General features: G+C 28.5%; 1 protein-coding gene across 1 annotated transcript; it reads left to right on the top strand.

The window, feature by feature from the left end:
- Window positions 1-9,349: 9,349 nt before the first annotated feature.
- LOC136797149 (histone-lysine N-methyltransferase SETMAR-like) lies at window positions 9,350-11,620 on the top strand. Its single transcript, XM_067052925.1, has 2 exons — window positions 9,350-10,283; window positions 11,553-11,620. The coding sequence occupies exons 1-2, from the start codon at window positions 9,350-9,352 to the stop codon at window positions 11,618-11,620; spliced, it is 1,002 nt and encodes a 333-aa protein (XP_066909026.1).
- The last annotated feature ends 3,094 nt before the right edge of the window (window positions 11,621-14,714 follow it).

Genomic DNA, 14,714 nt, shown 5'->3' with positions numbered 1-14,714 from the left:
ATATATACATATATATCTTGATTAGGAAAACCTATACAAGTTTTTAATGTAAATAAATAAATCAAATTTGTAATCACCATGAGAAATTATTTAAGACCAATTTATAAATTTTCAAAGCTATTTATTGTTAATAATTTTTTATTCAAAAGATATTCATATGATTAATGTTTAATTTGTGTATATTTGATGATCTACATTCGTATCAAACTCAGGCATAAGGAAATTTGATCATAAAAAAAAAAATATATTTCAAGTGGAAAAAACTGACACCACTTTGGAAAATTTAAAAATAAATAAACGTTTTAGAACACACTTGAAAATATTTAAACAATGAGATATATAGCTACAATAATATAAACATTTATATATTGGAGTGTTTAATATTTGGCATCACTAGGTACTGAAACTAGAAACCCAAGTAAGTTGAAACCCTGTTCTCGTCAAACGGCCAACTGTGAAGAAGTTCAGTAAGTGGATCTGTGTAATCCAAGATAAAGTCTTCTCTTGTGACATTTAATATGATGCATATGGTGAATACATATATCAAAACCTTCTCCTTTAAGAACAATGATATTCTTAATATCGGAGTTAAATGTTTAAGACCATTTGAGAGCTACGAAGGTTTCAGGTAGTAATTACAGTATTCAGCCATAAAATAAAAAAAAAAAAATGTGTACCTTATCAAACAAAGTTATTTTAAATCATCATAATGTCATCATAATTTGATTGTTATGTGATATACCACCTCGATCGCTGCCCTCCCAATTGGGTCAACCAAACATTAACCAAAACTTAAGCAATTAACAGTTAGCAATGTCATACCCTATCGTAAATACAGAATATAAATTTAAACCAGAAATAACTATTCTTATTTATAAAAAAAAATAATCAGGCCACTGCTGATGTATTGATCTATAAATGTCATAGTTTTTGCTATAAACTTTTATTTTTCTCTCTTGTTAGGAATTATAATTTTTATCTATTTCTTTTGTTTAATTTTTTATCTATATATGTTTTGTGTATAATTCATCATTATTATTCACAATCCTTCAATAATTATAGTTTTGTAAATAGTTAGGGGTGTATTCTACACTATATCCCCCCCATAATCAATTTAATTGTTGAACAAAAGAAATCGGCCTACCAGACCGATCTAGTATTGAATACAAAAAAAATAAAAATAAATGTTCCTTTTACATCAAAACTAGTAAGTGACTGGGATAATTAAAAGGTGTTATCGAGTTCTAGAAATTGTATAAAAATAAATTTATTAGCTTAAAAAAAATTTATAAATACAGTGACGTTCATGGAAGGGCTTGTTATTCAAAGAGCGGAATCACTATGAAAAAATAGACTAATTAAAAATATAAATGATATTTTATAATTGGTATTGTCCTCACCATAAAGGGTAAAGGAACGTTTTCTTGTTCCTTCAACCGTAAAATAGGTATCTTTGAATTCCTTGAATGTTCTTTAATTAATTATAAGTCTTCTTAATTATAAAATAAATATTAACAAAAATGTCAGAACTAGGATTTTACTTTTATATATATAATTCTTTATTACGTTGATTGGCCTTACATGGTTGTTTTAACAGTTTATAAGTTATCTTTTAACAGTTGATAGTGAGGGGGGTATGGTTTGGTACAAGAGGGACCCCTAACTATTTCCAATGCTATAATCAAAGGAACTATTATAGCTAAAAATAGTTAAGAGTAATTTTTAAAAAATAATAAAATAATAATCCAAACAAAATAAATAGCAAAAACTGAAAACACAATTTATGTGTGTATATATACAGATTGTAGTATAAATACATTGTATTTATTTTTTTACACTTTTTTTGTTCTATGTATTTAAACTTCCTATTATTATTTTTTTTCCGTTAGTTATCTTCAATTTTGGTTAATTGAAAACAAATCGAATTCTTTTTGTATGAAATAGATTTAGGTTTGTTCACTTTTTCTTAATCTTACTTTTTATTAATAAGTTATTATTATCTTACATATATTAATATTATTTTTGTATTCATTTATTGTTTTACTGTATATTATTATTGTAGATTAAAATAGAATATAGTTTTTTATATGATAGAAAAATGTTCTTTAATATATTTTTTTTACTCAGTCATATTTTATTGATTATTACTACTTTGTTTACTTTTTTCTGTTACCTCTTCTTGTTTTGTCATATGCTCTTTCTTTTTCTTTTGTAAACTACTTTCTATATATTATCTTCTATATAATTTTGTAATTGCATGTATCTAATTCTAATGCAACAATCTTATGCATACAATATTCTTTATGCATGGTGTTTACACAAATTATTTAAAAATATATGCCTCTTTTGTAGGGTTTCCTACAGAAGAAAAAAAATAGAAAAATAAATAAATAAGCCAATTGCAGATTTAATATTTGATATCTAGTGATTTTGTTTTTGATAATAATAAAATTTAATGATGGTAATAATAATAATAAAATTTTAAGAAAGATTCAAAATAATGTTATGCATACATATTAGTTGATAAAATAAAACCCTGAAAACGAATACAAATTTAGTAGTATTGTTCCGTTCTACTCCCACGCTTATCTGACGTCAATTCGTTTTCACTTTCAAAAATATTGTTTTAAGTGTTTACCTGCGCAAGATTAAAAAAAAAACTGTTATTTAATTATTTTATGAATACCTTATATTAGAACTAAGTTTATAAATAAATATAAAATATAAAAAATACGAAAATGTTATATTTCTGCCATTGTTTGTGATACTTTTCGAAAATAATTATTATAAAGACTGTTTATAAAACTAGAAATTGTTTGTTTAAACATATAAATTAGTTTTGAATTTATTTGTAAACAAGGAATTGCAATTTGTAAAATTTTATCGCATCTCAAATTAAACCATGATTGAAACAACAAACAATGATGCCCGACAATAATCAAATTTATTATGTATAGTATGTATGAACAACAAAATATTTAATACAATATACTGTCTTTAAAACTGAGCAACACCCATTACAAATGTTATTTGGTCAAACAAAATTCTGTATGTAACTGTCTTAAGGACACGTTTGTGCCACAAAAACGCTTAAACATTGCGTCGTTCTGGTCGGATACCCTCATATCTTCCTAATCTAATAATAAGCCCAAGGTTTAGTGAACCCGTAAACTCGATGTCATTACCACCAATAATCGTTGCCAATATACAGCCCTCTCCCTACACTATACCCAGCCAAAACCCTAATCCACAAGTTCAGTCTCGACACTTCTTCCCAACTACGTCACGGTCAAACCTTTGGTGATCACCCCTCATCTTTAAACATCTTTCATTATGCGTTAAATCTTTTATTTAAATGCGAATTTCAACCTAGGCGACATTATTATTTTAGTTTTATATAGCGAGTCTCCCGCAGGTCCCTATTACTTTTTTGAATTGTAGAGTTAATTCATATATTTTTTAGTGTGTAATATTAAATTATGTCTTATAATTATAGACAATGCTAATAGAGACCATAGAGTTCATTCACATCATATCAACAAATATATAAATTAAATGATAACAAAATAGAAGAATAAAAGAAATATAAAAAAAAATAATAATAAATAAATAGATGAGAAACAAAATTAAACTTAACTGTACAGAAAAAAAATCAAAGAAATCAATGTTCTTGCGGTAAATAAACAAAACCGGAAGGATACTGCGTGGTTGGAAGAGAGGAAAGAAAGGCACACAGAAATGATGAGAAGATAGTAGTAGAGAAGAAATGTGAAAATGAGAAGGGAAAAGTAGCAGTGATATTCGCGTGGTCTTGGAAGGCCGTTCCGTGAAAATAAAAAGAAAATAAACTTAAAGTAAATTAATATTTTAGACAAAGTCATTTTTATTTACATTCGGCCGGGGAACTCTGAACCGAGCTCTTCTACTCACTAGTGGAGGGAATCCGAATATCCCAGCGCTTTTTTCTCAACACGTCACTAAAAGCTAGTGTAAGATGAGTGAAGGCGCTAACCACAGACGCTCAAGACTTAAGTGGAGAGTTTGGCCATACCCAGAACTCCAATATAATTATTTACAATAATATCTGGGGCATCGCTGTTTCAACCTTCGAGGAGGATTGTATGGGATGGGTTACTGGATAGGGATTGTGCTAGGTGATTGTAGGATGTTGAGTGTGTTTCTCATGGAATGTGGTTAGTTCATATTTAATAAGGTCTAATACAAATGGGTTATTAAGGTCATGTTGTAGGGTATTGTTGGTTAGATAGTAAGGAGAATTGACTAATTTGCAGGACTTTAGACTGAAAGGATTGAACTGTTTTGATGTTATAGCTTTTAGTCTCCCACAGGTCTAGTAGGTCCCATAATTCAAGATAGGTTTTATTATTGTCTTATAAAGTAGTAATTTGCTGTCTGTGAAAGCTGTTTTCTACTTAGCAGTCCATATAATTGTTCGGATCGTCGGTTAAGTTCTTGTCTTTTAGGTCTAGTTTGTGGATTCCACGTTTGTCCTCTATCTAGGAGAAAGCCAAGATACCGGACTACGTCTGAGAAAAGAATATACCAATATTTAAAATTAATGGGTGGACAGGATCTACGTCGGAGGGGGAAAGGAAGGAGGTGGCATGTTTACATTTATTCGTCAATTGTTACACCAGTCTTCGTCACTCATATATTCCGGAACCATTATTGAACTCATTATTTTTTTCCACCCTTAATGTAAGCTATCACGCTCCATAACCATAAAGAGCAATACAATTGAAACAGTCTCTTAAATTTTATATTTCGACATTCCTGAGAATAGGCACGCGGTTATTATCGTTGTGATTGCGAAATAAAAAACGTATTCTATCTATAAACTTTTTTTTCTCTTCAAGTTCATTTCTTTTATATATATCAGATCCAATATACATGAACTTCTCTAAGAGCTCATCCACCTATCCAATAACCCACCCCTGTAATACTTCTTCATCTAACCATTAATTTTGTTTTATCCGTATTCATTTCAAAACGGAATTCATCATCAACAATGTTGCATCTATTGTTAAGTTTTCATTAAACAATCATCATCTGTATAGACATGTTCGACTACTTTACTACACACAGTTAATCCTCTTTTAGGGATCTAATTTTTTTCCCTTTCAGATATAGATCATGAGATTAAATCACATAATTTTTCATTGAATAATTTAAAAATGCTTTAGTGAGAATTTTAACATCACATATTTATACAAAAATAAATAATTATGCGCTATATATTATTTTTTAGCTTCATTGTTAGTTTTATTATCCATAAATGATCAAAGTTTATATTTTTTTTAAAATTTGGCAATAAAATATTTCAATATTTTGTGAATAAATTTAAAATAAGTTAGAACGAATGCAAATTATATGGAAAAATAAAAGATCAGGAGTATAAAAAAGAAAAAAATATCTAATATAATGAATTATCTGTAGGAACACATGCCTGAGAGGCAGATATTATAAAATACAGCTGTAGAAACATCCACCTAAAATGCAAATGTTAAAACATGCAACTGTTGGGACTTCATCATGAGAAGTACACCTTACACTGACAGAAAAACAATTAACGGAAATTAGCAAGACTCGTGGTTCACTTGTGACCCGCATAGATTTGATAATTGTAGCTATTTCTGATTGAAGAACTGATGTTCCCACCAAAGGACTAAACCTATCTCGTTAAAAACTATCTATTTTATCAATAATTGTTTTAAACAATTTTTTTTATCACTTACCATATAAATAACAATATAGCTTTAGAAAAATCCCTAATTTACTATTCTAATTTTTTTTAAATGGGCTCATGACAAAGGTCTTGACAGAAAGTTAAAAAAGACAAAACGGTAATTATGTTGATAAAATCACCTCATATGTCTTATGTAGAAGACCCTGAAATTAAATCCCATGACTGTTACTGTCTCACTAACATTAATAATATAAAAATATGTTACGGTAAAACTCAAAATTTTGTAAAAAAAAAAAAAAATATATAAATATTTAGGTGTTACTGTGGATAATGCTTTTTCTTGGAAACCACACATAGTAAATGTTTTAAAGAGGTTTAAAGTATGCTCATATACAATTTATTACCTTCAATTTGTACTTAACAGAGAAACTTCAACAATGGTGTACATGGCATTATTTGAATCGATATTAAGATACGGGATCGAATCTTATGGTGCCAGTTCTGATATTAAATTATCAAAACTTAACTACAAAATCGAAGATTAATTATAATAACGCACCGAAATAATAAAACAGAAAATCGTACAATCGTTGGTACTTTACCACCAAAACTATTTTATTTTTATAGAATTATTTTAAAATTTATGGATAATAATTTATTTAGAAAAGAAATAATATATCTAAAAAATGTTAGAAAAAAAACATTATTAAATTTATCGAACCACCCTATAACAATAAATTTGTTACATAAACGTACATTAAACTATATCGTACCAAATCTGCTCAATTGCTTACCAGAAGAACTAGTAGATAAATCAACCACAAAAAAAAAAAAAAAAAACTAAAAAAAGAAATATTTAAGTAGGTACTTTCTTACTAGTATGATTCCTAGTAATTGATTTTGATTCACCAACACATATCTGCCTTTATTTTTTCTTAACTCCACATAATTTATTTATTATATTACAACTTGTAATAGCAATGTATGTGTCTGCTTAGTAATAGATATTCTTGGATCCTTATTTTTATCATATTCTGTATCATCTTATTAATTCACTAATTGTTAATTTTCAGCTTTATTATTCACTTCAAAATCCTTTCAATTATTTTTATTATTATGATTATTTTTAATTTAAATTAATTTGATTGTTTTTAATAATTTTTATATTATTTTTATTTTTTACATTATTTTCATTTTAGTAGTTGTTAATTAAATTATTAATTTATCACTTGAGACCAGTTCATATTGTACATATCTAGCTTTAAAATTGTTTAGCATCCACAACGCCCTAATAGTCTAAACCGTAATATTTACATTTCACTTATGTCTCACTTCATTTTTATGTGTTATTTTGGCACCGACCAATAGATGTTGTCATCTGGTCAGACCATATTGGATGTAATTTTTTAAATGAATAAAATAAAATATGGAAAAGGGAAACACCTTGTTAAAACCTGAAACTTCAAGTAAGAAAAATAATTTGGACTCCATAAAATGTTACTGAAGAAGGTATTGTTGCTAAAGATATTACTTCTGGTTGATTTAATTTGAAGGTGAGTACAGCATTTGTCAAAATAATATTAAGTCCTATCAAGATGGTTGGTATTAGTTGATTGGCCATTTGAGCTTCACTAACCCAAAATCGATAGTGGTGATTAAAATGTTTGAAAATTATTCATGGTTTACTTACCAAATTAGTTTCACATAAATAATAAAGCCTTTGGCCACAATAATCAAAGTGATATGACTAATTAATAAAGTTAGTTTTGTATCGGCGTCTACTGAGATGCAATGTCACATAAACTTGGTAACATAATTACTTCAATCTGAAATGGAACAATCTTGGTTAAGATTCCATTTTTAGTTCCTTTTAATATTTGTATGTACTATAATATATTTAGTATTAGATTATTAATTTCATGTATTTATTAATTGATTGTTTGAGATTGGTTTATATTATTAATAACACCAACTTCAACGATCCAAGTTACTCTCAACACTTAATTTTAAAACCTCTAACGTTTTGGCCCTTTGGCCATTTTCAAGGAGACAACCTAAAAATTGTTTTCACATTATTACCATATTACCTCCTCAAATAATACCAATATTTTTGAACATAACTCAATCATTTAATAGTCACAATTCATTTAAAATGTCTTTCATTGCCTTGTCATATTATCTTGAAAAAAAATTACATTACATACTAACCTGCTGAAGATAGGTTTTCTTGTTAGTATTTTTGATGTTGTTAGTCGAAAAGAGAATAAAAAATTGTTTTGAGGATTGTTTGAAGGATAGTTTTTGCATTGAGATTGTGTGTTTTGTAAATGAATAGTTATCTTATAAAATTAAAAAGAAACTGCTATGATATTATTATAATTTTTTTTAAAAAAGATTATATGACAAGGGCAATTAACCCGCAATACTTTTCCTTATCATATAACCATAAAAAAAAAAAAATTTAAATTAATTTCATAACAGTTTCATTTATATTTTATAAAATTGCTATGCACTTACAAACCACACGATCTCAATACAAAACAATCATTTAAAAATATTTAATTTTTGCACACTCACAACACAATATATATTTGATAAAAATACAATAATTATATTTTTAAACAAGGTTAAATTATGTGCAACAAATAAAAAAGAATGTTAATTAAATTTTAAATAAATTAAGCTCAGTACGTAAGTAATAACAACCTGTTGAAAGTAGGTTTTATTGTTTGTATTATTGATGTAGTTAGTAGAAAAGGAAAACAATATTTTAAAGAATAGTTTTTGTATTGAGAATGTGTGGTTTGTAAGTCAATATCCATTTTATAAAATGTAAGTAGAACTATTATGATAATAATTTAATATTTATTTTTGTTTAAAAAAAAGATGGGCACGAGACCTGCTAATGTAAGCTGTCATTAGATGCTACCAATGGGTAGTTTCTCTACACGCCTGTAACACTCTATTTTAACTAAGATCAAATTTACTGAATTATTACTACTGTATCATACAATATACAGTTGTAAATTTCAATAAAGATATAAAAAAAATTAGCAAATTTTACCTCCCCAACCAAATTATTTATAATTTTATAGATTAAAAACGGCGAGATTCTTTTGAAATCAACGAATTTCCATCTTCATCCGTTTCGTATTTTTTTATTATGAGAAATCTTATGCATTTTTCTTTTTTGTCGTTTGTTTTAAATTTGGCTTTTTTCGTTTTAAGGGGGGGGGGGGAACTCAGATATACCGTATGATTTTATGTTCAATAATTAAGATCCAAAAAAATATAAAAATAAAAAACATATATATCAACTTAAAGAACAAACTAAAAAAAGAGATATAATTCGAAAAAAAAAATAAAATGAAGAAATGAAAGTGTAACTTATCGCTTGTAGACACAAGTGCTTAATCCTCCGGAGCTCGATCCGATAAATGCGTCCTCACTATTCAAAGTACCAGGGCATTCAAAAAGTCCTGTCGTTTTTCGTTTGTTCGTTGTTTATTTTGATTCTAGAGTGTTTGCTAATTAATTCCGTTCAATACAACTTTTATCCATGTAAACACAAATGTTTATACTTTATGAATAGGAGGCTAAGGAGGATTAATTTAGCAGTCACCATCCAACTGTCTAGTTAAAATGATTCCAGTTGAAACTCAAATTCGGTCGATTTTGCTCTATGAGTTTAAACTTGGCTCAAAAGCTGCCGAAACTGCTAGAAAAATATGCTCCGTGTTTGGGGAAGATGTGCTGTCTGAGCGGAAGGCACAATTTTGGTTTTCAAAATTTCGTGGAGGCGACGAGACACTAGAAGACGAGGCACGCTCAGGTCGACCAACTGTAGTTGATAAGGAGGACGTTCGAAGAGTAGTAGAGTTGGATCCGCGTCAAAGTTGTTCAGAGATAGCCTCTCAACTTAATATCTCAGCCACCACTGCCTGGAATTACCTTAAAGAACTGGGAAAAGTGAAAAAACTGGATAAATGGATTCCTCATAAGCTTTCAGATGCCAATATGCTTGTTCGCTTGACAACTGCATCTTCGTTAACTTCCCGCTTGAAAGTCGAACCCTTTTTGAATCGAATCATCACCTGTGATGAGAAATGGGTGTTGTACAACAACTTCAGACGATCATATCAGTGGTTGTCGGCAGATGAGAAACCTAAACAATTTCCAAAACCAGATCTCCATCCAAAGAAAGTTTTGCTCATTGTTTTCTGGACAGCCAAAGGTATAGTGCATTTTGAGATTCTGAATCAAGGGCAAACCATCACTGCAGAAGTATACTGCAATATACTGGACCATTGCCAATCCAAGCTTAAGACTTTTGATCCCTGCTTAGTCAACAGAACAAGACCTTTGCTTCTTCAAGACAACGCTCGACCACACACCGCCAAATTGACCAGGGAAAAATTGACAGAAATAGGCTGGGAAGTTTTGCCTCACCCACCATATTCCCCTGACCTGTCACCCACTGATTATCACCTATTCAGAGATCTCGACAACAATCTGAGACAAAAATGTTTTCAAGACCGTGACAACCTAATTCACGAACTGACCACTTATTTTTGCAGTAAAAATCAACAGTTTTTTAAGGAAGGAATTTGGGCTTTACCATCTCGTTGGGAGAAGGTTACCGACTGTAACGGTGGATATTTTGATGAATAAAGGTGATTATTTGAAAATATTTATTTATTTATAATTTCCCCCAAAAAAACGACAGGACTTTTTGAATGACCTGGTATAAACACTGATTGGAGACCTAGTTAATCTTCGCTAGTTTCAGAAATTTTTTTTTTTTTTATTTATACTCTGTGGCAATACTTTGCTATTTTAATTTTCCAAATGAGCCTTTCACTTGACAAAATAAAATATTTCTCGCAAAATATACCCGTAATCAATTATTACAAGATCATTGTTATTTAAGACCGTTGATTTTTTTTTAAGTATGGTATAGTCTAGGAATAGATTAATAAAATCATATACAACACGATAAAATCTTATATGATATAACTTTTTTTTACATGCAAATAAAGCAATAGATAAATAAATAATTACAAATGAAACTTCTACATTATAATGTTACACTAAATAAAACAAAAATCGACTCATCGCTCTGAAAATGGAATAGCTTCAATTTTTTGTTATTCGTTATTTTTCAATGCTCTTTGCAAATTATAAGACATTGAAAAAGACCTTTTTCCTTTTATAATTTATTTATTTTTTTTTTTAAGATTATTTTTGTATTAAAGGAAGAAGCCTTAAATTTAATAAGTTGTAAATATGTAACGGAAAAAAACAGCAAGCTTTTTCTTTAAATTTTAGTTTTTACTCCTAATTGAAATTAATAATTCAACTTTTTCCTTCAGAATTTGTATTAACAGATTTTTTTAGTGGAATTTAGTAAAATAAAAATCTTTACATTAAATATAATATTGATCTAACTTTTTAAAATATTTTATTACGTGAAGAAATAATGGAACAGTTTATTCGTCATAATATTATAAATTTTAACCTCAAAAAATACCTGAACACTTTTTATTTGTTTAAATGTTTCGGTATTTTTTTTTATATTATGACGGATGAACTGTTCTATTATTTCTTCCCGCAGTACGATATTTTAAAGTTAAGTTAGATCAATATATAATACATACCAATAATAAACAATTATTTAAATCAAAATATCAGACATTTAAATACCAAGCACCAGAAATTCTCGGGTTCATTAAACTGAGCATGACTATCTTGATTAATTTTAAATAAACTATAGATCACACTAATAATAGTCAAAACTATATTCAATTTATCAATATTGCAGATTATTCAAAAACGTATATTCTAGGAAAGCAAACGATTTCAAAACGCGAAAGGTTGGTAGTTACGAAATTTGTGCCCTCTGTAGACGACTGAAAGTTTATTTTATTATAAAAACCCTCAAAATACGTCATTTTTTCCTTTTTAGCCCAGTTTTTTGAAAAATATTTGCTGAACAAAAGACACTATTTTAAACCTTATATAAAGTAAAATAATTTTCAAATTTTTGAGTTCTTTTAGAGCTCTGTTTATTAGCATCCAAGAGCGTTTTCCAGAAATAGAAATTTTTTTTTTTTAAATACGATGGACATCGTTGCAAGAAATTGGATTAGAATAGTATTTGGACAAAAGATTAACCTGGAATCCTTACACAAGACTGAAAAGACAGGAAACTGCACGTATATTTCGACTATTACAGCACGTACTAGGCAAACGGTCTAAACTTCCATCTCATACTGATCTACATGACTGTAATAAGGCCCATCGGGACATATCGAGTTGAGCTTTGGGACTCCACTAAACCTTCGAATTCCTCTTGTATCCAATCTTTACAATCCAAAATCCTTCGTAAAATCTACAATGCTCCTTACTTTGTCACTAATAAAGACATTAATGCTTCCGATTTAGCCCAAACCAGACATCATTCCTTCCATTATGAACTCCCTGACCACTCTCAAACCCACCTCTTCTATTCCTCCGAGGCGCCTAAAAAGAAGATGGCCACGAGACCTGCTGGTGTAAAAACGTCATTAGAGTGCTAGCAATGGGTAGTTCTCTACACATCTGTATCACTTCATTATAATTGAGATCAAATTTACTGAATGAATTATAATGTACAGTTGTAAATTTTAATAAGTGTATTTTTTTAAAAAATAGAATAGGAAAAAACAATAATTTTCCATTTTTAGAATCTGGAATTGACCGTAAATATTTTTAAATTACCAGTTGATAATTCTTCTAACTTCTGTTTGCTTATCACAGTGAACACCAAAGATTTGTAGTGCTTTGTTTCTAGATAAAATTTTAAAATAAATAAAAACGAATTTCTAAAAATATGGTAAAAACAAGTACCGTTACACGGATGAACGGTACTATTCACAAAACGTAAAGAAACATTATAACATTAGTTGGAAACCTGTTTTATAAAACAGTTATCCACTGACCATGTCATTTGAATAATAATTATATCATTACATAAATAATAAAAATACAGTCGTATTGTTTACCACAGAAAAAAAAAACTCAGTAATTCATATAGTCTAATGGAAAAAGTTTTAAAAAATATTTGAATCTCTTCCAGCGGTCAGGAAGTTATGAGACAGGTCTTAATATTTTCAGGAAATATTCTAACTTCAGAAAGAGAGTATTTTAATTCATAGAAACATTTTTTTTTTTTTATAAAACTTTTGTTGCACTGTCTTCAATACTTGTGAAAAATGCAAGATAAGTATTAGAGAGTTTATAGTTGTAGAAAAATAAATATTTAATCTCGTCCTTCACAAAAATTAATTAAATTTCCTCACCTTCACTTGCAGGAAGGTAGTATTGCACAGTTGTCCTGGTTCATTTCAGGTATTCAAAATAAGGAAAAGTGATGTTCATTTACCTGAAACATAAATTAAAAAATTACATATCTAATGAACAGTAAATTAACTACTAAAATTTAAGATGGTTTCAAAATTGTTCTATATCACTTATGTGCTACAATATTTCTTACGTGTGAACATAAGTTAGATTTTTATGCGTAATTATAGTAACTTTATTTAAAATTTTTACTATTTATATTTTATACTTTGATTTTATCTTATACTTGTTAAAATGGGAATAAAGGAAAAGTGCATTGGATGCGATTCAAGTATCAGAAAACTTTCAATTGAAGTTAACCCTGGCTTATTTCAACCAGGATATTTTTGTATTAAACACAGTGGCATTACTTTGTCGTTCCAATCCTTTTAGTTAGCAAATTAATTTTAACAATTTTTAAAAATTTATATTAAACCATATTTATGGTTGCAAAATTTTAATATTCTTTTGCAAAAGCGTGCCAGAAATTTGAAAATATAGGTTTACTGAAATTTATATTCAGCTCCTAACCATTTATTTAATGTTAAATTTCTATAGAATGAATATCGAAATCACTGAGAACGATCTTGTCAACAGAAAGGCTCATTAATGATTTAAGTAAAATTAAAAGTTATTTATTTAATAATAATCGTAACAAAAACATTTATCAGACAGGCGAAACGGAAAAACCTACTGCGCATAATCCTGCACCTGTTAAAACAGTTCTTTTTTTATGAGTTTCTCGTTATTCTCCATTAACGTCTATGACTTTATTTTTAACATTTTATTCTTTGTTTTAATAAACATCTCAATTACTACTATTTTTTTCTGTAAAAGTACTTTCAACCTGGAAAAAATACTTTTTCTTTAATCTTCTGAATAAACTAGAAAATTATATTTAAATATATATAGTTAAATAAATATAGTTAAGTATTGGCAAAAGCAAAATGTCAAAAAAGAGAATAAGGAATAAGATCTAACACGCTTGAACTGCTGTAACATACAGGCTTTATTTTATTCGGCACACCTCTTACATACATTCGATCAGCTGATCCCCTCAGTCAGCTGACATTGAAATAACAGCTGACTTATACCGTAACTCCCCCCACCAGTTTACGAACAATCCTCGTAAACTAATACTATATAATATAATAGCATTGAAAACAAAAACAATAAAGAAAAACTATTTACAATAAATAAAAAAATTGAAAACTACGATAAAAAATTCTTCTTTAAAGCAAATATTACTTCGGTATCTAAAGTTCCCGGGTTTCGGCACCAGTTAAGTATTGGCAAAAGCAAAATGTCAAAAAAGAGAATAAGGAATAAGATCTAACACGCTTGAACTGCTGTAACATACTGGCTTTATTTTTTATTTTATTTTTTTTTCCGATCCCTCTAAAACAGAAAGAAACAGTGAATTAGTGAGTGCTTTATTGTAAAAAAAGGAAATAAATCGTGTTGTGTATTACCTTTAACTACCTTTGGTATTGTTATTTATGAAATATCCATTCTAGATGGTACTATTTTTAAATCTGGAGGACTGGCTTTATTGTATTGGGTACATCCCATATATACATTCGATCAGCTGATCTCCTCAGTCAGCTGACATCGAAATAACAGCTGA

This window comes from Halyomorpha halys, unplaced genomic scaffold (genome assembly GCF_000696795.3).
Source record: "Halyomorpha halys isolate HHAL.00 unplaced genomic scaffold, Hhal_1.1 Scaffold1672.1, whole genome shotgun sequence".
Classification (NCBI taxonomy): Eukaryota; Metazoa; Arthropoda; class Insecta; order Hemiptera; family Pentatomidae; genus Halyomorpha; species Halyomorpha halys.
This window is presented reverse-complemented; position numbering and strand designations above follow the sequence as displayed.

Coding starts and splice junctions, on each gene's coding strand:
- LOC136797149 (XM_067052925.1), top strand. CDS start 9,350: ATGATTCCAGTTGAAACTCAAATTCGGTCGATTTTGCTCTATGAGTTT. Junction 10,284..11,552: donor ACTGACCACTTATTTTTGCA/GTAAAAATCAAC, acceptor CGTATATTCTAG/GAAAGCAAACGATTTCAAAA.